We start from the raw sequence: 26,541 nt of genomic DNA on the forward strand, positions 1-26,541 counted from the left end.
TTGATTAGGAGCGTGCCCACGCAAACTGAAGCTTGTATAGGACTAGAGGTGATAACACTGACTACCAGGAAAAACAAAAAAATAAATAAAAACAATTTAAACATTATTCGTTTTACATTAAAATTTTTATGCTATTGACTGTAAAACAACTAGATTCAATTTGTTTGTTAAATACTTTATTGTTTTATTTAATTGTTATGTATTTGTTATTAAATTGCTTTAAAATAAATATTGTTTGACTTCGTGTGTTCGTTTTTTAAAATTCGCCCGAAATAATAAGAAATATCAGAGGATTCCATATAAGTTTGGGTGTGTGTATTTATAGATTACCGTTGAGGGCCGATATGATGAACCAAAAAAGAAGATGTATTTGGTGATATTTCTAGTAACTTTCTTGGGTGTGAATCTGTCTTTTTAGTTTACTCCTCTTGGTTAAAAAATAAACATAGTGAATAACGAACATGGCTCACGCTTACGTAGTTGTCCCGTGCTACACGACTAATGTAAACAGATGTTCGTGCAGCACGATTGTCTCACGATTGGTCTACGCCACGCCACGATAGACATTAAACATGTTAAATATTTCACGCTCTAAAGACAGTCGTAGAGAGTTTGTATTTGATTAAGCACGTGCTTTTACCCTCAAAAATGAGAATCTGAATGAACGGGAGACCGTTATATGTTAGATTTATAGAATTGTACGAAAGTGATCCTGTACTCTGGAATGATTCTGACGCAAGGTATAAAAATAAAGATGCACGAAACGCAGCAGTAGTAGAAAGAATTGTTGCTCAGCTTTAAATTGAAAATTTTACAGCAAAACATGTACTAGAGAAATAATAGCTATTATTTGGCAGGTTGTACTAGTAGAGTAGCCTCTAATACAAATGATGATGCCATGTTCACTACTAACACATAACACTCTCGTGCCCAGTGTAAACACAATAACGTTTCTCACGAAACGTATTATACGGAAGCGTAGAACCCGCCTTAATTTTCGAAAAATCGCATGATTTTACCAAATCATTCTCAATGCACAAAGTTGCTAGGCCAGTTAACCGATTCTACTTCATTGTAGATCTCATAGCATTTTTAATGCGAGAAAGACAACTAAAGGATCTTTCCACTTCAGCGGGTTAAATTGCTTAATTGCTTAAACAATCTATGACAATATTAAATATTTCACAGCGAAATATTTCGTCGGACTCAAAATCAGTCGCGTCACTACTAGGCCCAGGCAAATCATCAAAAAATCTGGCAAGCTTCTTGCGCCGTCATTAGAATAAAACAATATAAAATAAACTCATATAAAATATAGCAGAGTGTTAATTAAACGCATTATGCACATAAAGTGAAGAGCAAATTACGTGCTCAAATAAAGTGAAGGAAAAATTACGTCTTTGGTCTGGTCGACGCCGGGCCCCGGTAAAATGATACCTGTGATACCAAAAAAAAGAGATAAAGGTGACTTTAGGCACCGTATGACCGTTATAACACCTACTCGCTTACTACAAAAGACTTAACAAACCAAAAGCAAGAAGTGTGAGACGTCCCATGGAAAGATGGGGCTAAGTTTGATATCTTTGGTAGATTGAATATAGTCTGTTCAATTGGATGATGACGATATACGTCATCATATGTGGTTATAATATTATTCTCTATGTTACTACCCATTGCAACATCATATTCTACACGTGACATATTAAGTTTATTTTATTTAATTTTTATTATCACAATTATTATGTATAAAGATAATAAATCTATTAAAATTTGATATACTAAAAGTTTATTTTATTTAATTTTTATTATTACAATTATTATGTATAAAGATAATAAACCTATCAAAATTTGATATACTAAAGTTTATTTTGTTGTAATTTTGGTTTATTTGATATCAATTAATTTAATTAATTTATCTGCTTATTAAATTTGCCATCCATTAGGTAATCAATAAATTTTAATTATGTCTTAAAATCCAGTGTATCAAAATCGTTCGATAAATATTTGTTAAGAATGTCCCGTACATATAAAAAATGCCTCGTACTTAAGCATTTACAGGGTGTTAGTAAATAAGTATGAAACACTTTAAGGGACAATTCTACATGAAAAAATAATGACAGTTTGCTCTATAAACGTATGTCCGCAAATGCTTCGTTTCCAAGATACGGGGTGTTGAATTTTTTTTTCTAACTGCAAATTTTTTTTTGCTCTAAGACCGTTTGAGCTATGAAAATTAAATTTGGTGGGTTTTAAGAGGTAGTTATTGCGCATTTTTTATATACAAATAACAATTTTGTATTCATCATTGGCGCGCCTACGGGTAACGGTCTGAATTTTTTTAAAGAAAAAAATAGTACGCCACTGAGATATTTCAAATTAAAAATTATTTTTGTATTCCACGTTTAATTTATGATAAAGAACCTTTCTTGTCTTCTTTTCATATGGTGCACCGTTTTTATGCAAAAAAATAAAACATCTTCGCGCGTATTTTTCATTTCATAATACATTATCAAGAACTCTCCAATATAATAATACCAAAGTAAAACAATAACAGATGATATTTCTAAAAAGATTTTAACTATGTGCAAGGCTACAACAAATGTTTAAAATTACCTCCTTTAAAGGTGACAGAGTAATTTTATATTCCCCATTGGCGCGCGTACGGATAATGGCCCGAATTTTTTAAAGAAAAAAAATACTACGCCACTGAGATATGTCAAATTAAAAATAATTTTTGAATTCCTCGTTCAATTTACGATAAAAAATTGTTTTTCGTTTTATTCATATGAGGCGCCGTTTTTATGTAAAAAAATAAAATATCTTGTTTAAAAAGTATTTGAAATAAGTTTCTATGCATATGGAATCTAACTCGAATAATTTGTAAGCGTTAAGATGTTTTATTTTTTTGTATAAAAAAGGCGCCGCATATGAAAAAAAGATAAAAATTATTTTTTGTCGTAAATTGAACGAGGAATTCAAAAATGATTTTTAATTTGACGTTTCTCAGTGGCGAACTATTTTTTTTTTCTTTAAAAAATTCAGACCATTACCTGTACGGGCGCCAATGGTGAATATAAAATTATTCTGTCACCTTTAAAGGAGTTAATTTTGAACATTTGTTGTAGCTTTGCACCTAGTTAAAATCTTTTTAGTAATATTTTCTGTTATTGTTTTACTTTGGTATTATTATATTGGAGAGTTCTCGATAATGTATTAAGAAATGAAAAATACGCTCGAAGATATTTAACTCAGACAGAGTTAGAGGCCATATAATCTAAGATACGAATATAGGTCGATCTGTACCCATCTGCTTGCCGGATGAAACATTTTTTTTATTAAATTTCATATATAGACTAATATTTCTAAATTCAACCTGTTGCTTGTTTAACATGTTTTGTTCAATTCTACCAAATATAAATATTTTAGAACAAATAGAAAAAAAGATAGAGCTATTTTAAATATTGCTGTTAGAAATATTAGATTAATGAAATGGCTACAACGACCTCAGCGCACTGTCATGTGTCAAACAGTGACGAGCAGTTCAGTAGGCATGTAATACATGCCAACGACCTGTACGACACTTTACTTTAAAATTTAAAACATCGCGTTCGACCACAAATGGTTAATGATGTAATAAAAGAATTACTTACCTTTGCTAAGCTTCCTAATCGTGCATAAAATTTCAATACATTTGGCACTGCCAGAAAAACAATCCATAACCACTATTTTCCTTCGCTTTCCTCCCCTTTCGGTAGTTTGATATGGAACCACGTAATTGATACTTCGTTTGTTCCTGGAATGTAAGGTTACTGCTTCTGTAGTTAGATCATCAAAGGGATCAGGCAGCCTCAAATTTTCGGGTTCGTCTTGTACCACGGTCGATGTATTAAGATGCAGTTCGTTGGGTATTGTATCTAAAACCGTACAAAAACCGTCCTCCACACCATACAGTTTTGGACTATTTTCGAGGTAAAGCAACCATTTTCCGGCTCTATTGGGACTGTCGGGTCCTGGAGATACTTGTAGTGGCCATCTGATAGATACCTACAATAAATAACGACCATAAACCTATTGCAAATAGGAGCAAATTCTTTTTAAATTTTATCAAAAATAAAACTTTATAACTTAGTACTATTAGGCTATTGATTATGTATTTTAGAAAGGAACTACAACGTTAACGGGGTTTTATTGTTTTATATAGTTAATGGACCTCTAAAGATGAAAAAACCGCGGAGTGCTACCATTTAAAGAGGTTGCGTTTTTGAGAAAGGGGTGAATTAGTCCCTAGGCACAGGGCGAATTAGGGTGAGTTCTATGCACTTTTGGTGCAAACACGTCTATAGGGAAATTGTTCCAGGTTAAATTTGCTATCTAAATATCACCTTTTAAAGCCAAAAATATTTTTTTTACAAAAATATACTCAAAAGAAAGGCACGAAGTAAAGCAATTTTGTTTTTTGCTCCATAACTTTTTTCCACAGATATATGCATTGCTTCAGCGAAAAATAACTTACATCCTTCCTATTTAAAATGACGTTTGGAAGAAGTCACTATGATTTATAGTTTCCAAAATATGATTTTTCAAAGTTCGTCACTCACAGCAATTTTGGGACTTCGCAAACATTGTTCTGTAACTTTTTTCTACGCAGCTCTAGGTAAATGCAATGTTACATTTTAGTAGGAATAAAAGTCAAGTACCTTTAAAATGGTGTCTTGTGGAAGGCTGTATGACTATTTTTAAGCAAGATATGGTTTCTCAAAATTTTATACTTTTAATGATTTTTGATATATTTTACGATTATTTTTAAATGTCTCATTATAACTTGTTTTATTGTATATTTAGGTATATATATTTTCCAACAAAAGAGAAAGCTTATGTTCTTTACTTTAAAATGGTGTATTGTAAAAAAATCTAGGACTATTTTTAAACACGATTATGCTTTTTCAAAGTGTGACATATACACATAGGTCTGGATCCCGCGTATGAAAAAAAAGTTGATTAATAGCAAGCTGAAAATTTGTTAATAGCTTAAGGGTGTCTAGTCGGATAAACTTTGATATATGGGAACACTGTAACAGGGGCAATTTTAATTGTGGAACAGGTTAAAAATTTGGAACGGTCAGACCACGAAAACGGCACATTTATTTTGTCGGACAGAACAGACTTAAACTCTCCGAACAGAGATTAAACTGTCATGTAAAAATCAGACTGCTATTTATCACCTGTCATAATTCCTGTTATTTGACATATTCTACATGTTCCACTCATTAAAACGTCCATTTGGTGATAAATAGCAATCTGATTTTTGCATGAGATTTTAATCTCTGTTCGGAGAGTTTAAGTCTGTTCTGTCGGACAAAATACATGTGCCGTTTTCGTGGTCTGACCGTTCCAAATTTTTAACCAGTTCCACAATTAAAACTTCCCTTTTCCAGTGTTCCCATATATCAAAGTTTGTCCGACTAGACACCCTTAAGCTATTAACAAATTTTCAGCTTGCTATTAATCAACTTTTTTTTCATACGCGGGATCCAGACCTAACATGCAATAGGTAATAGGTCCCACTAATTTGTAACCATATGGAAAACTTTTTTATTATTAACTTTATGAAAAAAAGTTATTCTTTATAAAATGCTCTGCATAGTCGAAGATTTAAGATGCAATCATCAAATAAAATTTTATCAATAGTGTACGAGGTATGTTAAAAAATATGAATTTCGCTCAAGAGTAAAGTACCTTTATATTTCACAATATCGAAAAGTGTTATTAAGAAAAGTTAGTTGGAATTAAAAAGTATATTACAATATGCAATTATAATCTTCTAATTAAAAAAAAAAATAAAAAATTTTAAAATTTTTCTCAAATTACGGATACCCTTGGATATCCTACGGATATCTTGTTTAAAAATAGTCCTAGAATTTTTTGCATAACACCATTTTAAAGAAAAGAAACTATGCTTTTTTTTAATTTACGAGGAATATACCTAAATATACAAGAAAAAAAGTTATAATAAAAATTAAAAAAATAATTATGAAAAATAGCAAAAATTATTTAGAGTATAAAACCTTGAAAAAGCATAACTTGCTTAAAAATACTCATACTACCTTATATAATAGACCATTTTAAAGGTAATTGACTTCTCTTCGTATTAAACGTACCATTGCATATACCTAGAGATGCGTAGAAAAAAGTTACAGAACAAGGTTTGTGAAATAATGGGGGAAAACGCCCAAAAATGCTGTGAGCGGCGAATTTTGAAAAATCCTTTTTCAGAAATTGTAAATCACAGAGACTTCTACCAAACGTCATTTTAAGTAGGAAAGATGTAAGTTATTTTTCGCTGAAGCAATGCATATACATATATCCCTGTGGAAAAAAGTTATGGAGCAAAAAACAAAATTGCTTTTTTTCGTGTTTTTTCTTGCTTTTCTTTTAAGTATATTTTTGTAAAGAAAATATTTTTGACTTCAAAATATGATATTTAGATAGCAAATTTAACCTGGAACAATTTTCCTGTAGACGTGTTTGCACCAAAAGTGCATATAACTCACCCTAATTCGCCCTGTGCCTAGGGACTAATTCACCCCTTTCTCAAAAAAGCACCCACTTAAATGGTAGCACTTCGCGGTTTTTTTCAAATCCATTGATCATATGAGACAATAAAATCCAGTTAACGTTGTAGTTCCCTTTAGCTCTCTTATTTTGAACATAATCAATAGCCTATGGCCTATATCATTTAGGTACTGCTGATTATGTAATAAGATATACTCGAAACGATAGATTCGGCCAAAAATGACCACATGCACATAAAATATCAATAATAAGGGCAAGTTCACGTGACAGGCGCTTAACGCGCATTTACCACTAAGGTCGGTACAGTATAAATACCGTTGCACGTCATTATCTACGTTGACATTGTTGCCAAATTACAAAAAAAATTCCTGAATTCATTTTAAGTCAAATTTATCACATAATTATTGCAGAAGTGGGTTATACACAAAACAAATTAATATAGGCCTGGATCCCCCGTACCAAAAAAAAGTTGATTAATAGCAAGCCGAAAATTAGCTTAACGGTGTCTAGTCGGACAAACTCTGATGTATGGGAACACTGGAAAGGGGAAGTTTTAATTGTGGAACAGGTTAAAAATTTGGAATGTCAGACTACGAAAACGTGCCATGTATTTTGTCGGACAGAACTTTCAATTGATTTGTTGCCCTTTCATTAAACTCTCATGCAAAAAATCAGACTGCTATTTATCACCAACATAATTCCTGTCATTTAACATGTTCTACGTGTCGGACTTATTAAAATGCCCAGTTGGTGATAAATATCAGTCTGATTCTTGCATGAGAGTATAATGAATGGGTAACAAATGAATTATTGGAAGTTCTGTTCGACAAAATACACGTGACATTTTCGTAGTCTGACGTTTCAAATCTTTAACCTGTTTCATAATTAAAAATTCCCCTGTTCCAATGTTCCCATACATCAAAGTTTGTCCGACTAAACACTGTTAAGCTATTAACAAATTTTCAGCTTGTTATTAATCAACTTTTTTTGGTACGCGGGATCCAGGCCTAATTTGCATTGTAAATAAATAAAAAAAACATTAAAAATAGGAATTTCGACACTGGCGTAAGCCGGTAAAAGAAATAAAGATTATGTATAATATGTATGTACATTCAGGGTGGGGCATTAGTGTGACAAAGTCCAATTACTCGTTTGTCGTAAGAAATACAAAAAAAGTTATTTAGGTAAAAGTTGGGGCACAGATAGGACCATAATTTAAAAATATTTTCAGATATACAGGGTCACCCGTATTGACAGGGTGGCAAAAACTTATGTTTTTTTTTTAAATAGAACACCCTGTATATTTTTATATTTTTGGATTCTCCTCGATGTCTTCTTTCTCAAAATATAGGGTTTTGTAATATTATACAGGGTAGATTAAAAGATAATTACGTTTTATTGTTAATTTCGTAGCAACATTCACACCCTGTAGAATTTTAGTAATTTGACATCAAAGTTTCTATTTATGGTCAAACGATTTTTAATATAGTCAGTCCACTATTGTTAAACATTAATAATATAGCGAAAAGTTTAACACGGTTTATAATTAAAAATTATAAACACGGTTAAACATTATTGGTTTAAAAATTTTACACGGTTGGTCAAAACTCGGAATGAGTATTTTCTGAGTTTTTTTAAATGGAACACCCTATATTTTAGTATTCTAATGAAATGATATTTTATGGTACTTTTTTATTTCTTAAGCATTCCCTATACCTGAGTGCTTTAATTTTTGAGTTATTCGTGATTCTTTAATCCAAACGTTAATTGCAACAAAAATTACGTGAAATTTTATTAGGTGGCTGTGCAAATATTCAATCAAAAATAATTTTTCAAAAAAAAGTAGATATTAATCTAGACTGATCCCTAATTTATTAATATTCGATGAGATATCCAAATACCTACGTAGTTAAGATTGTTGTTGCTTAAAATAGGAATAAATACATACAAGATTCTACCTATTTAGTTGGCTATGACAATAAATTTGCTAAAACATTTGTCATTATACTATTTTTATAGTTGCAGTTGCTTTGTTACCATTACTAATATTAATTTTTTTACTAAGTAACGGATGAGTAACTGATTAAAATGGTTTTTGTGCTAGGAGAGCATAACAAAAATATGCTACTAAAGAATTTTTCACCAGCAATTTCCTGATAAACGAAAACCAAGAAGAGAAACTTTTGAAACTATGCTAAAACGGTTTGAACGGACTGGATACTTAAATTACGAGAAACCTGATCGAATAAAAACTATTTTAAGTGAATAATTTCTGCATAATCTAACTATCTAGACCTAGACTGTTGAAAATCGTTTTAGTGTACTTTCAAAAGTTACTCTTCTTGGTTTTCGTCTATCAGTGTTGGTTTTTGTTATACTCTCCTAGCACAAAAAACATTTTGATCAATTACTCATCAGTTATTCATAAGAAAAATTCATATTAGTAATGGTAACAAAGCAACTGGAACTATAAAAATAGTATAATGTCAAATGTTTTAGCAAATTTATTGTCATAGCCAACAAGGTAGAATCTTGTATGTTTTTATTAATATTTTACGTACCAACAATTTTAATTACGTGGGTACATAAATATCTCATTCAATATTAATAAATTAAGGATCAGTCTAGATTAATATCTACTTTTTTTCGAAAAATTATTTTTGATTGAATATTTGCACAGCCACGTAATAAAATTTCACGTAATTTTTGTTGCAATTAATGTTTGATTAAAGAATCACCAATAACTCAAAAATTAAAGCACTTAGGTATAGAGAATGCTTAAGAAATAAAATAGTACCATAAAATATCATTTCATTAGAATACTAAAATACAGGGTGTTCCATTTAAGAAAACTCAGAAAATACTCATTCCGAGTTTTGACCAACCCTGTATATTAATATTAAACTTTTCGCTATATTATTAATGTTTAACAATAGTAGACTATATTAAAAATCGTTTGACCGTAAATAGAAACTTTGATGTCATATCACTACCATTCTGCAGGGTGTGAATATTGCTACGAAATTAACAATAAAACGTAATTATCTTTTAAACTACCTCGTATAATATTACAAAACCCTATATTTTGAGAAAGAAGACATCGAGGAGAATCCAAAAATGTAAAAAGATACAGGGTGTTCCATTTAAAAAAATATAAGTTTGTGTCACCCTGTCAATACGGGTGACCCTGTATATCTGAAACTATTTTTAAATTACGGTCCTATCTGTACCCCAACTTTTACCTAAATAACTTTTTTTGTATCTCTTACGACAAACGAGTAATTGGACTTTGTCACACTAATGCCCCACCCTGTATGTAGAAATAGGAAACAAGAATTAAGTAATAATCTTAAAGTAAATAATAACACCAATAAATATAATAAAACAAATACTTATAGTAAATAATAAAAACAAATCTGTCAACACCGCAACTGTCAAGTAAGTGTTAAGAATTTATGCCAAAATGTTACCTTCGTTCGATCACAGTTGCAGTGTGATCCGGACAAATGTGCTTCATAAAAAGGCTTTATAATCCATTTTAATAATTTAATGGATTAATAATTAATTATTAATATATTAATATAAAATTATTAATTAAAATGTATACAAATTAAATGAAACCAAGTTATGGTATATTTTCTTAAGTTTACATTTACAGTAATAGAAATTTTCAGATATTATTCGTGCATGCTAGCAGTGCTAGCCAAAAGTGGCCCCCTCGTATCTTTTGAACGGTTATATTTTTTATAATAGTGAAATTTGGAGGGAGAAAACAAATGGACATAAGCTTTTTAAACGGTTATAACATGTGGTGTAATAGTGACAAATGACGTTACATAGTCACTTAGACCAATAATTTTAAATGGAACCTTATGGCAAGTGATATCTCGTTTGAAAGATATTGAAAATGCCTATTCAATCATACTAATTTTGTGTGGATTTTGATGAATAAAGTTGATTTTGATGAATAAATTAAATAAAGACTAAAATTGTAATTTTGCATTTAATTATTAAAGATTTAAACGTCCGCCTAAGGTTATCTGTCAAAAAAGATAACGTTGACGTAAAAACAACTGCAGAATTGAAAAACGTCAACTTTTTCGACAAATAACCATAGACGAACGTTTGAATCTTTATTAATTAAATGCAAAACTGCAATTTTATATTTATTTAATTTATTCATTAAAATCAACTTAAACCCAAACAAAATTAGTATGATAGAATAGGTATTTTCAATACCTTTCCAACTATATATCACTTGCCATAAGGTCTCATTTAAAATTATGGGTTAAAGTGGCTTTGTAACGTCATCTGTCACTATTACTTCACCTGGAATAACTATTTGAAAAGCCTACGGCCGTTTATTTCCTCCCTCCAAATTTCACTATGTATTACATATGTTACGGACAATGACGTAAATCCGGCCAATAACGTTAATGGCCGGGCAATAACGACAATGGCCGGTTGAATTGGTTATTGTCGACAATGGCCGGTTGAATTGGTTATTGTCGACAATGGCCGGCCGTTAACGTTATTGTCCATAGAAACTGGACATTGATGATAATTTTAAATTCTTGATAACATTTCTATCATTGCCCGGCCAATGTCGACAATGCCCGCTGTTAATCGGTCAATGTTGATATTTTGAATAAAAGATAGGTTATGTGTAGTTTTACTTTTGTTTACTTCATGTGTGTATATTGTGTATTGTTTTCGTGTTGAAATTATTCGTAAATTTATTTAATAAGTGTTATCATGTAGCAAGTGTTATATAAACGTAATAGTCGAGTCAAAACGTGATGACAATAAATCATTTTTAAACTGTGACGAATACAATAGCCGAATAAGTGAAATTAAAGAAGCGAAAAATATTTTGAGAACACCGGGAGCTAAAAAAACAACAAAGCACTATAGAATGGTCTGTAAATATGATGTAATTACAATAAGTGGTAAAGAGCGACTGATTATGCCAGTTGACGAAAACACCGGCATCTGAAAACACTGAGGCATCGATTTATCAACATTGGCCATTTGCTTCTGGGCACTGTCGTTATTGACCGGTTATTGATGAAAAATCTAATTTTACGTTAAGTTTTTACAACATTGGCCAATAGCTACGGTTATTGTCGTTAATGGCCGGGCATTGTCGTTAATGACCAAGGAAAATGGACATTCACGACAATGCCCGGCCATTAACGTCAATGTCCAATTTACATCATTGACCGTAACACATGTTAGTATAACCGTTCAAAAGATACCAGGGGGCCTTTGACTAGCACTGTATAATAAAACATGTCTAGTGGCTGAAATTCCAGTGTACTTGGCTAAACGATTCTTAAAAGGAACAGACCTACGACTTAAATATTATTTTGTGTTGGTATATTTTATCAGTAATAAAAAATAATCAATAATAAACATTGATTATATTATTTATAACATTTATTGTGCGATTCGTCATAAAAAAAACGAACTAAAACATTACTTCATATTGATGTTAATTATGTTTTCTAATTGCGAACTATAAAAAACCAGGAAGTTGTTAAACTTTATTATTAGTGGTTACAATAATATGTACCAGTGAAAAATAATGTTACTATTTACATATAAAAATATCATTCGGTAAATAGAGCTCTGGAATGTAGAGCACATCAGTAAAATCCAATATAGGACAATTATTACGGGAAAATCTCCAGTAAAATGTTGTTTATTTGTGCAATTTTCATTTCTAGTTATCTACCAGGGAAGTAAAGATTTTCTTAAGACATTTTTTGATACATTTAGATCTAAGAACTGTTTTCTTTATGAATTGGTGATAACTATCTGTAATAAACAAAATATGCCAAAAATTAAACATAATTTTTTAATTATACACAATATAAAGTGCTAGTAAAAAGTCCTCTCCCCCCTAGTATATTCTGAACGGTTATACGTATAATAGTGAAATGTGGAGGGACGAAATAAATGTCTAGGTTCTAGGTTTTTCAAATAGTCATAACCGGTGAAGTAATAGTGACAGATGACGTAACAGAGCCACTTTGACCGATTATTTTAAATGGGACCATATGGCAGGTGATATCTAGCTTGAAAGGTATTGAAAATACCTATTCAATCATACTAATTGTATTTGGGTTTAAGTTGATTTTGATGAATAAATTAAATAAATATAAAATTGGAGTTTCGCACTTATTAATAAAAATTAAAACGTACGCCTATGGTTACTTGTCAAAAAAGTTGACGTTGGCGTAAAACAACTAGAGAATTAAAAAACGTCAACTTTTTTGACAAGTAACCATATGCGGACGTTTGACTTTTTATTAATTAAATGAGAAGCTACAATATTTTATATTTACATATTTAATTTATTCATTAAAATCAACTTAAACCCAAACAAAATTTTCAATACCTTTCAAACGACATATCACTTGCCGTAGAGTCCCATGTAAAATTATCGGTCAAGGTCGCTCTGCAACTTCATCTGTCACTATTACGTCACCGGTTTTAACTATTTGAAAAGCCTATTAGTCACTTATTTCGTCCCTCCAAATTTCACTATTATACGTATAAAACCGTTCAAAATATACGAGGGAGGAGGGGACTTTTGACTAGCACTAGCACCCTAGCGGCAACTGCTAGCAAAAGACTAAGTTTTCAATCTAATGGCATATAAAACAACATAATGTTACTCTACATCCCGCACCAGACTGAAAACAATGGGAACCTTCTCTGGTTACACCTCCGAGGCTTCTACAATTTGCAAACCATAACGGATGCTGAGACTAAGGAAGATGAAGGAATTTTACAATTTATAATTCACGTCCCATCTGCTCAGCGCAGTAAAGTTCCAACGAAAATGGTTCCCTTCGTACTCCAATCAGAGTAAACATGTAAATCAAAAATGAATAACCATTTTCAATTTCGTTGCAAAACGAAAATACAGCCGCACCATATTGTAGTCCAATCAGAGAGTGCAGCAAGCACCTCTACCGGTTTCGAAACTTCTTAGTCTCTCATCTCGTTTGCTAGCAGTTGCCGCTAGGGCATCTATGCCATTTCGTTCGTTGCAATCCGTGACTGCACGGCGGGGTTTGTTTTGGTTGGATCAGAGAGAGCAGCATATGTGCCTCCTTATGACAGACTAATAAGTTTCGAAACCGGTAGAGGGTGCTTGCTGCACTCTCTGATTGGACTAGAATATGGTACGGCTGTATTTTCGTTATGCAACGAAATTGAAAATGGTTATTCATTTTTGATTTACATGTTTACTCTGATTAGAGTACGAAGGGAACCATTTTCGTTGGAACTTTACCGCGCTGAGCAGATGGGACGTGAATTATAAATTGTAAAATTCCCTCATCTTCCTTAGTCTCAGCATTTGTATGGCTTGCAAATTGTAGAAGCCTCGGAGGTGTAACCAGAGAAGGTTCCCATTGTTTTCAGTCTGGTGGGATGTAGAGTAACATTATGTTGTTTTATATGCCATTAGATTGAAAATTGTTATTACATTGATTTTTAGGAAGTCAAGACAAGAACATCTGAAAAATCCTTAAAAAATAGTCGTAATGACATATTTGACGATATAATAACGATGAATACTGTATTTTGGAATTTAATTAAACAATGACTAATTAATGGTGGATATATAACAAATTACACAAAGCTTTAAATATATTATATGACAACAATTGACATTTATTATTCTAGTTACCATCTGAGTCATCATTATCAAGCCATACTTAATGTTATTTCATTTTTATTAGACACTTCATATACTAGAATCATTAATGTCTCAGATATTTCCAATTTAGTAATAGAAAAAATGTATAATAAAAACTTATATAATAATTTTCTGTTATAACAAGTTGGCCATGGTCGAATAACAGAAAAACAATGTTAAATAATCATTATTAACTTGTGAGTTACCAAGAACCTGCACAACTACTAACGCATCTTCGACCTTAATATAAGAATTAAAACAAATATTATTTAGCAAATGTTTATTTGATGGAACAATACCGAAGAAATGAATGTAAAAAATGTAAAATTAAACAGAACCGTTGTTAGTTAGTCGATAAAGGACTTCGGCAAGGATGCTGCCAGTTACCAACCTTATTTAAACTATATACATATAGATGAAACACTAAAAAACTGGAACAAGAAATGTGGACAGATGTGAGAAAAATTTAATAGTCTTAGAGCTAGTGAGCCCTCCGACTAAAGATCGTCCTGTAAGGCTAGAAATTTTTCTAGTGATAATTCATAGCACACCAAGGCTAAAAACCATGACCTGGCAGGCATCAGCCGTGCACGTGTATCTACCAGGTGAATCGAAAAGTGCAAATTTAGGGGGTAAAATAAACTTTCTCCTGTAAAGTTTAAATTTAAGTATGTGTTTGAGTAAGTCATTTAGAAGAAATGTGTACAATGACAAGCGATTCTGAAGAGCATAAGACCTTGCCAGGCGAGGGGGAAGATTAGGGATTTTTCCTAAAATTATCTTTTTTGCATCGAACAGTTTTTTTAGGTTTTTTGAATCATTCCAAACAGAAAAGGTCTTTAGTGACTTTTCTCTTAGGTTAATAGTTTTTGTTATATAAGCGATTAAAAATTTGGAAAATTGCGAAATCGGCTATTTTTAACCCTAAATCGGACATTTAACTAAAAATTTCAATGTTGCCAAGGTAGGTAGATATTCTTTAAACATTGATTGATGAAATCCCGAAGAGTTTTTGCAATACAATATCGAAAACCCCATTGTTTTTTAATTGCTAATCAAGCGGGCGCGACACTGTAGTATAAATGAGGACGTTTGAGTTTGCATAAATTCATTATCTCGAGAATGGGCAAATTTGAAGAGAAATCCTCAGACAGGTCGATTTTTATTTTTAAATTAGGACTTTTTGGCATATATATAATACTAGTGACGTCATCCATCTGGGCGTGATGACGTAATCGATGATTTTTTTAAATGAGAGTGGGGTTGTGTGATTGCTCATTTGAAAGGTTATTTATTTCTCTATTCAGTAATATAAACCTTAAAATAATTATTTATACAGGGTGTACAAACAATTTTTTTCTTCTTTTTGTCTAAATTAATTTAATAAAAAATTTTTTTTGTACACCCTGTATAAATAATTATGTTAATGTCTATATTACTGAATAGAAAATTAAATAACCTTTCAAATGAGCTATCACACAACCCCTACTCTCATTTAAAAAATCATCGATTACGTCATCACGCCCAGACGGATGACGTCACTAGTATTATATATATGCCAAAAAGTCCTAATTTAAGAATAAAAATCGACCTGTCTGAGAATTTCTCTTTAAATTTGCCCTATCTCGAGATAATGAATTTATGCAAACTCAAACGTCCTCGCTTATATACAGTGTCGCGCCCGCTTGATTAGCAATTAAAAAACAAAGGGGTTTTCGATATTGTATTGCAAAAAACTCTTCGGGATTTCATCAATCAATGTTTAAAGAATATCTACCTACCTTGGCAACATTGAAATTTTTAGTTAACCGTCCGATTTAGGGTTAAAAATGGCCGATTTCGCAATTTTCAAAATTTTTAATCGCTTATATAACAAAAACTATTAACTTAAGAGAAAAATCACCAAAGACCTTTTCTGTTTGGAATGATTCAAAAAACCTAAAAAAACTTTGTTCGATGCAAAAAAAATAATTTTAGGAAAAACCCATAATCTTTCCCCTCGCCTGACAAGGTCTTATGCTCTTCAGAATCGCCTGTCATTGTACACATTTTTTCTAAATGACTTACTCAAACATATACTTAAATTTAAACTTTACAGGAGGAAGTTTATTTTACCCCCTAAATTTGCACTTTTCGATTCACCTGGTAGATACACGTGCACGGCTGATGCCTGCCAGGTCATGGTTTTTAGCCTTGGTGTGCTATGAATTATCACTAGACAAATTTCTAGCCTTACAGGACGACCGTTAGTCGCAGGGTTCACTAGCTCTTAGACTATAACTACATCCATAGCCGTTTGTTTGCCGATGAGCAAATAGTTTTAGCAGGAAACAAATACTACATTGTTTACAAGTCTATAATACTAGATAAAAAAGCTGGAAGAAGATTTGGGCTGGAGTTTGGGAATTAATTATAATAAAAACATAATATAATATGGTCATTGGAAACATCGCAGAAGATCTGGAGTCCTGAATAAAACAAATAAATGCATATAAATACTTGGTGGTGTCATAAAAAATACAGGATCATATGAAATTGATATATTAAACAAAATAAAAAAATAGCCCGATCAGGGAACGCCAAATTTTACGAAAACCTCCAAAAAAATAAAGGAAGGATGAAAATTTGGGAATAGGTAGTTGAAATTGTCTATTATTATATAAGAAAACATTTACGATTCTACATCCCCTCCATTTTACGAAAATTGGAAAATACGGGGTGAAAAATTTTTTCTCGGTGGTGAAAAAATATACGTTCAAAATAAGTCCGGAATTGGATAAAATTACTATTTCTAAGTAACTTTTGTTCTATAGAGTTTTTTACTAAGTCAATACTTTTCGACTTATTTGCGAGTGAATGTGTTCATTTTTAACCAAAAAAAAAAATGTTTTTGGGCTGTTTTTCGGAGATAACTCAAAAAGTAAGTATTTTAGCGAAAAAATTTTCTTAGTAAAAATATAGTTTATAAAAAATTGAAAAAAATGGTGTACGCATGAGGTCTGCAGACCCAGTAGAAGCACAGTTGCAGCTAATGAAATGTAGGTTCTTCTTCGTCAAATTCCAAATCGAATATTTCAATGTGAAATAACCAAAAAACGGAGCAATTTTCGGGGAAAATTCATTACAACTTTTTTAAAGTGTTTAATAAAAAAAGATTTATATTTGTTTTTTAAAAAAACTTCTAACATTAAAAGTAAGTGAGTTACTTAGAGTTACTATTGAAAAAAATATTTCAATGTGAAATAACCAAAAAACGGAGCACTTTTCGGGGAAAATTCATTACAACTTTTTTAAAGTGTTTAAAAAAAGATTTATATTTGTTTTTTAAAAACACTTCTAACATTAAAAGTAAGTGAGTTACGCTCAAAATATTGTTGGTCCGTTTTACTTTTTGGTAAAAAATAGCGAAAATCACCCCTTAATTAGCTTCTAAAATAAAATTAATCGTTACCGCTTTACAAGTTACTTTACTTATGTATTGTTTATATTATCTATAAGTTTCATTGGTTCAAAGTGCTCAGTTTTGAAAAAAATTTGGGTTTAAAATAAAACATTTTTTTTTTTAATTTTTGAAAAAAATCGTAATTGTTTATGGAATTAACTTAAAAACAATTAGGAATACCAAAAATCTCAAAGAGTAATAAAATATACGTTTTGCTTTTCTACATATTTTTGATTTTTTGAAGTTATACTTCTTTAGGCGCGATTGAGAGTAAAATTTCATAATACTGCGCGCATGCGCACACAGACAGTATGGTGTTTAGTTGCTAGATCTTTCAAGTTATGTATAAATATATCAGCGCAAGAAAAGGTGTGAAAAGAATAATTAGTGTTGTTAGTAAATATATTTATTATAATTTTTGTGTCTTTGGATTTGTCTTCCTCAGGATTCCCTACCGTGAATTGTCATTAGGTACGTCCGAACCGATACAGACACAGTCCTTGTAGCGTATTTGGTATAGCATTCGGCCAGAGATCGAGAGGTCTTGAGTTCGAATCCGGGGCAATCCTATACTTTTTTTTTTATTTTTTTTTGAAAGCGGTAAGCACAAAATTAGTTTGGTGTTTAAAAAAATTAAAACAAACTGTTTAAGGTATATTTACTTTTAAGAAATCATATAATAGAAGTATAACTTCTTACGTGCGTACAAAGTACACACACACATTCTTTTTTGTTTTCTTATTAGACAAAAATTGGTTATGTTATGGCTGTTCAAAATTTGCCTAAACTCGTGATTAGTTACTCGTTAAAGTCATTTTAACTACAGTTTTTTCAAAACAAAGCACTTTGAACCGATGAAACTTATAGATCATATAAATAATACATAGACAAAGTAACTTGTGAAATGGTAATGTTAAAATTTATATGTGATGCTAATTAGGGGGTGATTTTCGTGATTTTTTTACCAAAAAATAAAAGGGACCAACAATATTTTGAGCGTAATTCACTTATTTTTAATACTACAAGTTTTTTTAAAAAACAAAAATAAACCTTTTTTTAAACAGTTTAAAAAAGTTAAAATGAATTTTCCCCTAAAAGTGCTCCGTTTTTGGGTTATTTTACATTGAAATATTCGATTTGGAATTTGACGAAGAAGAACCTACTTTTCATTAGCTGCAACTCTACTTCTACTGGGTCTACAGACCTCATGTATACACCATTTTTTTCAATTTTTTATGGGCTATATTTTTGCTAAGAATATTTTTTTCGCTAAAATACTCACTTTTTTGAGTTATCTCCGAAAAACCGTCCAAAAACATGTTTTATTTTGTTAAACATGAATATATTCACTCGCAAATAACTCGAAAAGTATTGACTTAGTGAAAAAACTCTATAGAAGAAAAGTTGTTTAGAATCAGTCATTTTATCCAATTCCGGTCTTATATTGAATGTATTTTTTTCATCTTCGAGAGGGGGGTATTCCCCTCTATTTTTGAAAAATGGTGGGGACGTAGAATTGTAAACTTTTTCTTATATAATAATAGACAATTTCAACTATCTATTCCCAAATTTTCATCCTTCCTTTATTTTTTTTGGGGTCAGATTGTTCTTTGATCGGGCTAAAGGGGAAGAGAGTAACACGACAACAACACTCGATTATATGGAGCAACGATATTATAAGCAAACCTAAACACCAAATCTTTAAGACAATAGTGGAAAGCTGCTCACTGTATGGCTCAGAGATATGAGCGACAAAAAAATGGAAAACAGAATAAATGCGTTGGAAATGATGTTTTGGAGAAGAAGCTTCAGATATACACTAATGAACAAAGTGGAAAATAAACGAATTAGAGAAATAATGAATGTGAAGGAGACACTAAATAACAAAATAGAATTGTTTAAAGATTTATATAAAAATAAAAATGCCCAAATAACTATTAATCTTAAACTATCATTCAAATCACACTATCAGTGGGTAGGTGTGGTGTGACGACGAGTAATTATTTACATTGTTGCATAATATTGGAAATTCAGAAAAGTAGATTAGTATGAAATAAATTAAAATACTATTTAATACTTATTTGCATCAATAAACCACTGAAAATATTGGGAAAGAAATATTAAACCAATACCTGTGACAGAAAAGAAAAAAACCATGGATGACCTATACCTATAGTACATTAGAGATGATGGACAGAAGAAGATAATGAAAGGGGGAAGACTACGCCGGGCATCAGCGTCTCGATAGAGAGAAATAAATATAAACAACATGGATGAACCGTATGGCAACAATATTTAACAAGACAATAATAGGAGTGTCACTATAGCATTGAGAAGGGAAAAGCCGCAGGGCTAGACGACCTCTATGCAGCAGTCGTAACGTTAAAATAGCCATGATATGCATGGATTTACACTGATGGTTCAGTGGATCCCATATTAAATATTTCAGGTATGGGTGTACATATCCCATCTTTAGAGTATACTTTTTCCGCCAAGTTATTCAGCCATACTCAAATTTGCAATGCTGAAATAATCGCAATAAATAAAGCAGTATCAATTTGCATAGAAAAAAATATTAACAAAGCTATCATATTTACAGACTCTCAAAGTGCTATCCAGAAAATTAATAATAAAACTTTAAAGGTAGTAAATGGTTGTTCAGGAATGACAAAAAGACATATTAGAAGCAAAAAATATTAATTTAGATATTATCATTGCATGGATCCCAGGGCATTCCGGGGTATTAGGGAATATTAAAGCTAATTCACTTGCTAATGTAGGTCGTTGTCTCAATTGTCCAGTAAACATAAAGGTGGAGAAAGATGACTATTTTCCTTTTTTTTTTTTTAAATGTACTGGGATAAATTTAAAACAGAGTGGAAGGAATCTTTTAAATATAAAGGTATTTGGTATCAACAGCTACAACCAGTTTTCACAAATAGTCCTTGGTATCTCAATGTCCCTTACATAGATAGAAGACATATAACAACTATTATCAGAATGCGTACAGGTCACTGTTTAGTTCCAAATCACCTATTCAAAATGGGGATAGTAGAACATCCTTATTGCGAATGTGGTCAATTAGCAGATTTACAACATGTGATTCTTGAATGCCCTATTAACACTGTACAAAATTTTGATTTATATACTGAATTAGCTAAAAATGGGTGCCCAACACCCATATCCCTTACAACCCTTCTTTATAAACCGCAGTTGGTTCTTATTAAACTTTTAATGCATTTTTTGAATATACACAAAATTAAGTTATGAGGAAAGTAAAATATTGAAAATAAATAGATAAAATAAATGAATATAAATATATATAATGATAAATAATTTGAAAAATATGTCAAAAGTACACGCGAAAATAGAATTCAGATTTAAGTAAACTAATAATATAATATTTTGTTTCTTTATAAACATTCTGTAATCACCTGGGTCTTTCACTTTACCTATATGTGGCAACAACATGGGATTGTGTAATGGTCAGGTGTTGCCCCTGTATAAGAGAAGTTTGTGCCTTTTTTGTATTTATCCCATGCCAACTCAAAAATTCCTGTAAACAAAAAAGACATAGAAGAATAAGATTGGTGTAATGGTCGGTAGTTACCCCTGATAGAAAAAAGTTTGTGTCTTTGTTGTATTTGTCCCATGTCAACTCAAAATTGCCAGTAAACTCAAAAAAAGTAGAAGAATAAGATTGTGTAATGGTCGGCAGTTGCCCCTGAGAGCAAAAAGTTTGTGTCTTTGTTGTATATTTGTCCCATGCCAACTCAAAATTGAAAGTGAACTCAAAAAAAAGTAGAAGAATAAGATTGTGTAATGGTCAGCAGTTGTCCCTTAAAGAAAAAGTCTGTGTCTTTGTTGTATTTGTCCCATGCCAACTCAAAATTGCCAGTAAACTAAAAAAGAAGTAGAAGAATAAGATTGTGTAGTAGTCGGCAGTTGCCCCTGAGAGAAAAAAGTTTAATGTCGTTGAAAAAAAGTTTAGTTGTTGTATTTGTCCCATGCCAACTCAAAAATTCTACTAAATCAAAGAAGAAAAAGAAGATTGTTTATTGATATACAGTTACCCCTAGCGTAAAATTTTTTTTATCTTGACATGTTTTTCCCAGAAGAAAAATTTATATCAAGATTGTGCATTAGGGTGGGCCGTTGATTAATGTGTTTTTATTTTGTTTTTTTAATTAAGTTCCCTGACCTCAGAAAAGATGTATGATAAGATAACTTACTTCACAGTGTTTTGTTTTATAATTAATTTTATTTCTTTTCCACTGCCACAGAATGAGATTTTTACGAAAAAATCAAATCATCTAATAAATGTCTAAATTCGTTTTTTTTTAATTTAATATGGTCGCCTGAGCCAAAAAACATGTTTGATAAGATAACTGCCATCATAGTATGTATTTTGGCCGATAAATAATTTTTTTCCACTACCACATAGCTATATAAAACTAGTAGACTAAGAGCCGCTATAGGTGAAATTTCTTAATCATTTTAGGCACGATGGGACCCTATAACTTAAATAGTAGAACCTAAAAGAAAACGTTTGAACACTGTGCCGTCACTTTTCAGTGGCACATGCGTCGACAGTGGCGCATCAAACTTTCCACTTATGGACGGTATAAATAAATTAAAAGTTACCCTCCCTTACTAACAGAATTAAATGTTTTTTATTTTTTTAAATTCTATGTGATTAACACATAGGATTCAGCGTAATTTTAACCCATCACCCCCTTCCCCCTGCCCCCAACATCAAAAACTTCATTTTTCGTTTTTATTTTTTTTTGTGGGATGCAATCAATTTTAAAATTTCAAAAAATTCACACGCATAACTGAGGCTTTTATAAAACATGCATATTTTTTATAGACCCATAGGTAGAGTGTACATAAGCTCAAAAAATGAAGAGAAATTTTTTTTTTCAAAAAAACTTATAACTTTTTTTGAGGAATAGCTGCAGGTCTATTTTTTTCTTAATCTTGTGTGTTTTATCAAACACTATATTTTTAATTTTTTTCAGATTTTTCCGCAAGGCTCCCCACCTTCAAAAATCCGAAAAAAGGTTTTTTGGGGGTTTTGGGGGATTTTCCCTATTTTATAGACTTCATAATATATCAAATCGATTTCGTTTTTATAGGTTATATGTAACTTGAAGTAACTGAGTCCTTTAGAATATTTTAAAATCAGAAAAACACGTTCAAACCCCCCAAAACCCCCTTAAAAAACAGTTTTTTGGATTTTTGAAGGTGACCAGCGTTACAGAAAAATCTGAAAAAAATTAGAACTATAGTGTTTGATAAAGTACACAAGACTAAGAAAAAATTAGATCTGCAGCTATCCCCAAAAAAAAGTTATATACATTTTTCAAAAAAAAAAAATTTTAAATTTTTTTAGGTTATGTACACTCAACCTACAGGTCTATAAAAAATAGACGTGTTTTATAAAAGCCTTAACTATGCTTGTGAATTTTTTGAAATTTTAAAATTGATTGCATCCCACAAAAAAAAATAAAATCAAAAAATAAAGTTTTTGATGGTGGGGGTAGGGAGAAGGGGATGGTGGGTTAAAATTAGGATAAATCTTATGTCTTAATCACATAGAACTTAAAAAAATGAAAAAAATTAAATTCTGGTAATGAGGGAGGGTATTTTTTAATTTATGTATCCCGTCCATAAGTGGAAAGTTTGATGTGCCACTGTAGACGCATGTGCCACTGAAAAGTGACGGCACAGTGCTCAAACGTTTTCTTTTAGGTTCTACTATTTAAGTTATAGGGTCCCGTCGTGCCTAAAATGATTAAGAAATTTCACCTATAGCGGCTCTTAGTCTCTAGGGATTTTTCAAAAAAAACTATATTTTTTGTATGAATGTTTTTTATGCATACAAAAAAATTAAATTGAGCTAAAGCTGACTTTGGTTTGAACACAAAAAGTAAACGAAAATACGCCCTCTCAACCGCTTGTGTGCTACAAGGGTATGCTGTTACATAATATGCCAAAAGACTGGTGTCGGGATTTTCAACAACTTCCCTTAGTTGGTCATTGGATAGTTTCATAGCTACACGAGGCTCTATTCACAAAACTTTCTGACAGTCGATAATCTCAAAGTATTCCTTAGCGCAAAAAAATAATTCTGTTACTAGGAAATATCACTTATCTTTGTAATTTAATTATTTCCTCTTAAAAATTGTTTAAAATCCCAGTTGTCTTATGTTTTTACGTTCACCAATTAGCATAATCAAAATAATATTCTCTGGTTACATATATTCTCCTTGAATATTTTTGTAGACTAAATCTTTTAATTCTGGTAGTAAGAAGAGGTCTGCTCGCAGAGTCTTATTGTCTTCAATAGATGTCTTGCCTTGCACCATCAAGTCATGATGGTTGAGTCTTAATGCAAAACCACATGGGCGCATACACTTTTATTACAAAATGGCTTAGTATTTGTAAATTTTCCGAGGTTTCCGATTGCTACATATAACCGAAAGATACGGGAAGCAGTGGTAAGGTAAGCCAGCGAGAATGAACCATTTTCCCAAGCTGTCTCTAAGAAAGTTATTCTGAACAAACACCACTTTATGTTTTGACAAATATCGTACAGGAATTCTTGATCTGCACTAAGATCGTCACTGCGGAAATCGTCAGCTGATGATTCTATTTTTGAATATGAAGCTAAGATAGAGTTTCGCAAACATGCAGTCGTTCTCCAAAATACCCGAAAATGCACGTGGTCCACTGGTACTGCTATCCAGTTGTTCAAATAGATGAATTATAGGCAACTTGTTGGCAGACAAACCACTGCAGGGAACTTTCAATTTTATTCTCCAGTAGGTAACAATATAATGTCTCCTTTACGCCTGCATTTATGACAGTACCGTTCAGTACAGAAGCGTTGACGTCCAAGGTTACGTTATTTTAGAAGTGAAATAACGATTGGTAATGTTAACTTTTTTACACTATCGTATATTTCATTTAAGTATTTCATCCCATTTTTTGAAGTAGGTTTCTAAATTAATTTTTGTCTATTTATTATTTAGTGGCGACATACCCAAATAAAGTATACGTTAGTATATAACGTATACATACCTACATGAACAGGCTACAACGATACAGATTTTACTTCAACTTTTTTTGGGGTACAACATAAATAACCCTGATGTTTCAAAAATTAGATAATAAAAAAATATGAAGATCTGTGTTTGAAAAAGTTATTTTTTTTTATTTTTTCCACTGCCACAATGACGTTTTATATTAAAATAATATAGAGCCTTTGTGGCAGTGGAGAAAAATATTTTTAGCTACTCATTTTGGGCTTAAAATTTGTGTTTTAGTACAACGCAACTTTTTTGACCTCAGGTGTTGTTATTTTACAGAAAAAAAATTTTCGGCCCGCCCTATTGTGCATAATACAAACCGTGTAAGTATAATTGTTTATTTTGTAACTTGAAAAGTATAAAACTTGATTCTTAAGGCCCACTCTTCTGATGTGTAAGCAGTGTTGTGCTTGCAAGAACCAACGTTTACTTCTCATAGGTAAAATACAATAAATGTAGACATGATTAAGTGAAGATGTGTATATTGTCCCTTAACTACTGAAAATTGAAAAAAACCTGAATCAACTCCCGATCTTCTAAATGCTATAGTGGGATAAAATGGTGAAATCTGCACTCGGCTGGATTCTTATTTGGGATTGGACACTCGAAAGTACTTCTTCTTTAAGTACTGTCTCTCAATCTGAGGTTGGATATCATCATCACTATCTTTACTCTATCTACCACTGCTCTGAAGAGTTCCATACAACTGCATTTCCAGTCCCTTATATTCTTCAACCATGACACTCTCCTTCTTCCTATACTCCTTCCTCTTCTTATCTTTCCTTGTATGATCAGTCTTAGCAGTTCATATCGCTGTCCCCTCATTACGTGTCCGAGATATTGTAATTTTCTTATTTTTATTGTGTTTATAATTTCGTATTGTTATGACAGTTCCGTAGATTGATCCTACATAGAAAAAGTCCTTCGACGTGAAAGAAGAAGTAGTCACGTACGAGAATGTTCTGGATGTCATGGAATAACCCAGATATGTCTGGTGACGTCTAGAACGTCAGGAATTTATATAAACATATGTGTTTGACATTTTATAGTTCAGTTGTAATTCAGATTTTGAAGTTTGCAGTTATCGGTTTGTTAAAGTATTGTAATTTCTGTTCGAGTTCAATAAAGATATTTACAAGAAGTGTAAACGTTGGCGACAGCGGTGGGATAGAAGAAGTATTTAATTATTTTTGAATGGTTAATACGAGATCTACAGAATTTAGTAAGGAAATGGATACGTCAGGACCCCCCGCACGGTTTATAAAAATGAAAGAAGGTGAAGAAAAGCGTAGACAGGAAGAGGAACTGAAGGAGGAGAGGCGTAGACAGGAAGAGGAACTGAAGGAGGAGAGGCGTAGACAAGCAGAGGTAGAAGTTATGAATAGTTTGTTCCAAATTCACGAAAATTTTCAGTTAGAGGTAAGTCGAATTACTAATAAAATAGATATATTAGAAAAAAAAAAAACAAAACTATTTAGAAAATAAAATAGAACAGCAACAAAACGATTTAAAGCAGCAACAAAAGGATTTGAAATATAGTTTAGAAAAACAAATAGTCGAAGTAGAAAAGTAGAAAAACAAAATTAATACCCAAGCTTCTTTATCTCATATTGTTTCAGTTACTAATGTCGAATCCGAACAAACAGCCCTTTCATCTTCCATCGTTGATCCAGGCACAATTCGATGGCCAAACCACCCACGTTCGATGGCCAAACAGC

At 31.6% G+C, this 26,541-nt stretch overlaps 1 protein-coding gene across 1 annotated transcript in view; it reads right to left on the reverse strand.

Annotated features, from left to right (window-relative positions):
• The window catches only part of LOC114349417 (integrin alpha-PS1-like), a 70,206-nt gene that overhangs the window by 15,133 nt on the left and 28,532 nt on the right, over positions 1-26,541 (reverse strand). Inside the window, exon 3 of the mRNA XM_028299790.2 lies at positions 3,651-4,044. Coding sequence (XP_028155591.2) covers positions 3,651-4,044 — 394 coding nt within the window. The remainder of the gene's footprint in view (positions 1-3,650; positions 4,045-26,541) is intronic.

This window comes from Diabrotica virgifera, chromosome 1, assembly GCF_917563875.1.
Source record: "Diabrotica virgifera virgifera chromosome 1, PGI_DIABVI_V3a".
Taxonomy (NCBI): domain Eukaryota; kingdom Metazoa; phylum Arthropoda; class Insecta; order Coleoptera; family Chrysomelidae; genus Diabrotica; species Diabrotica virgifera.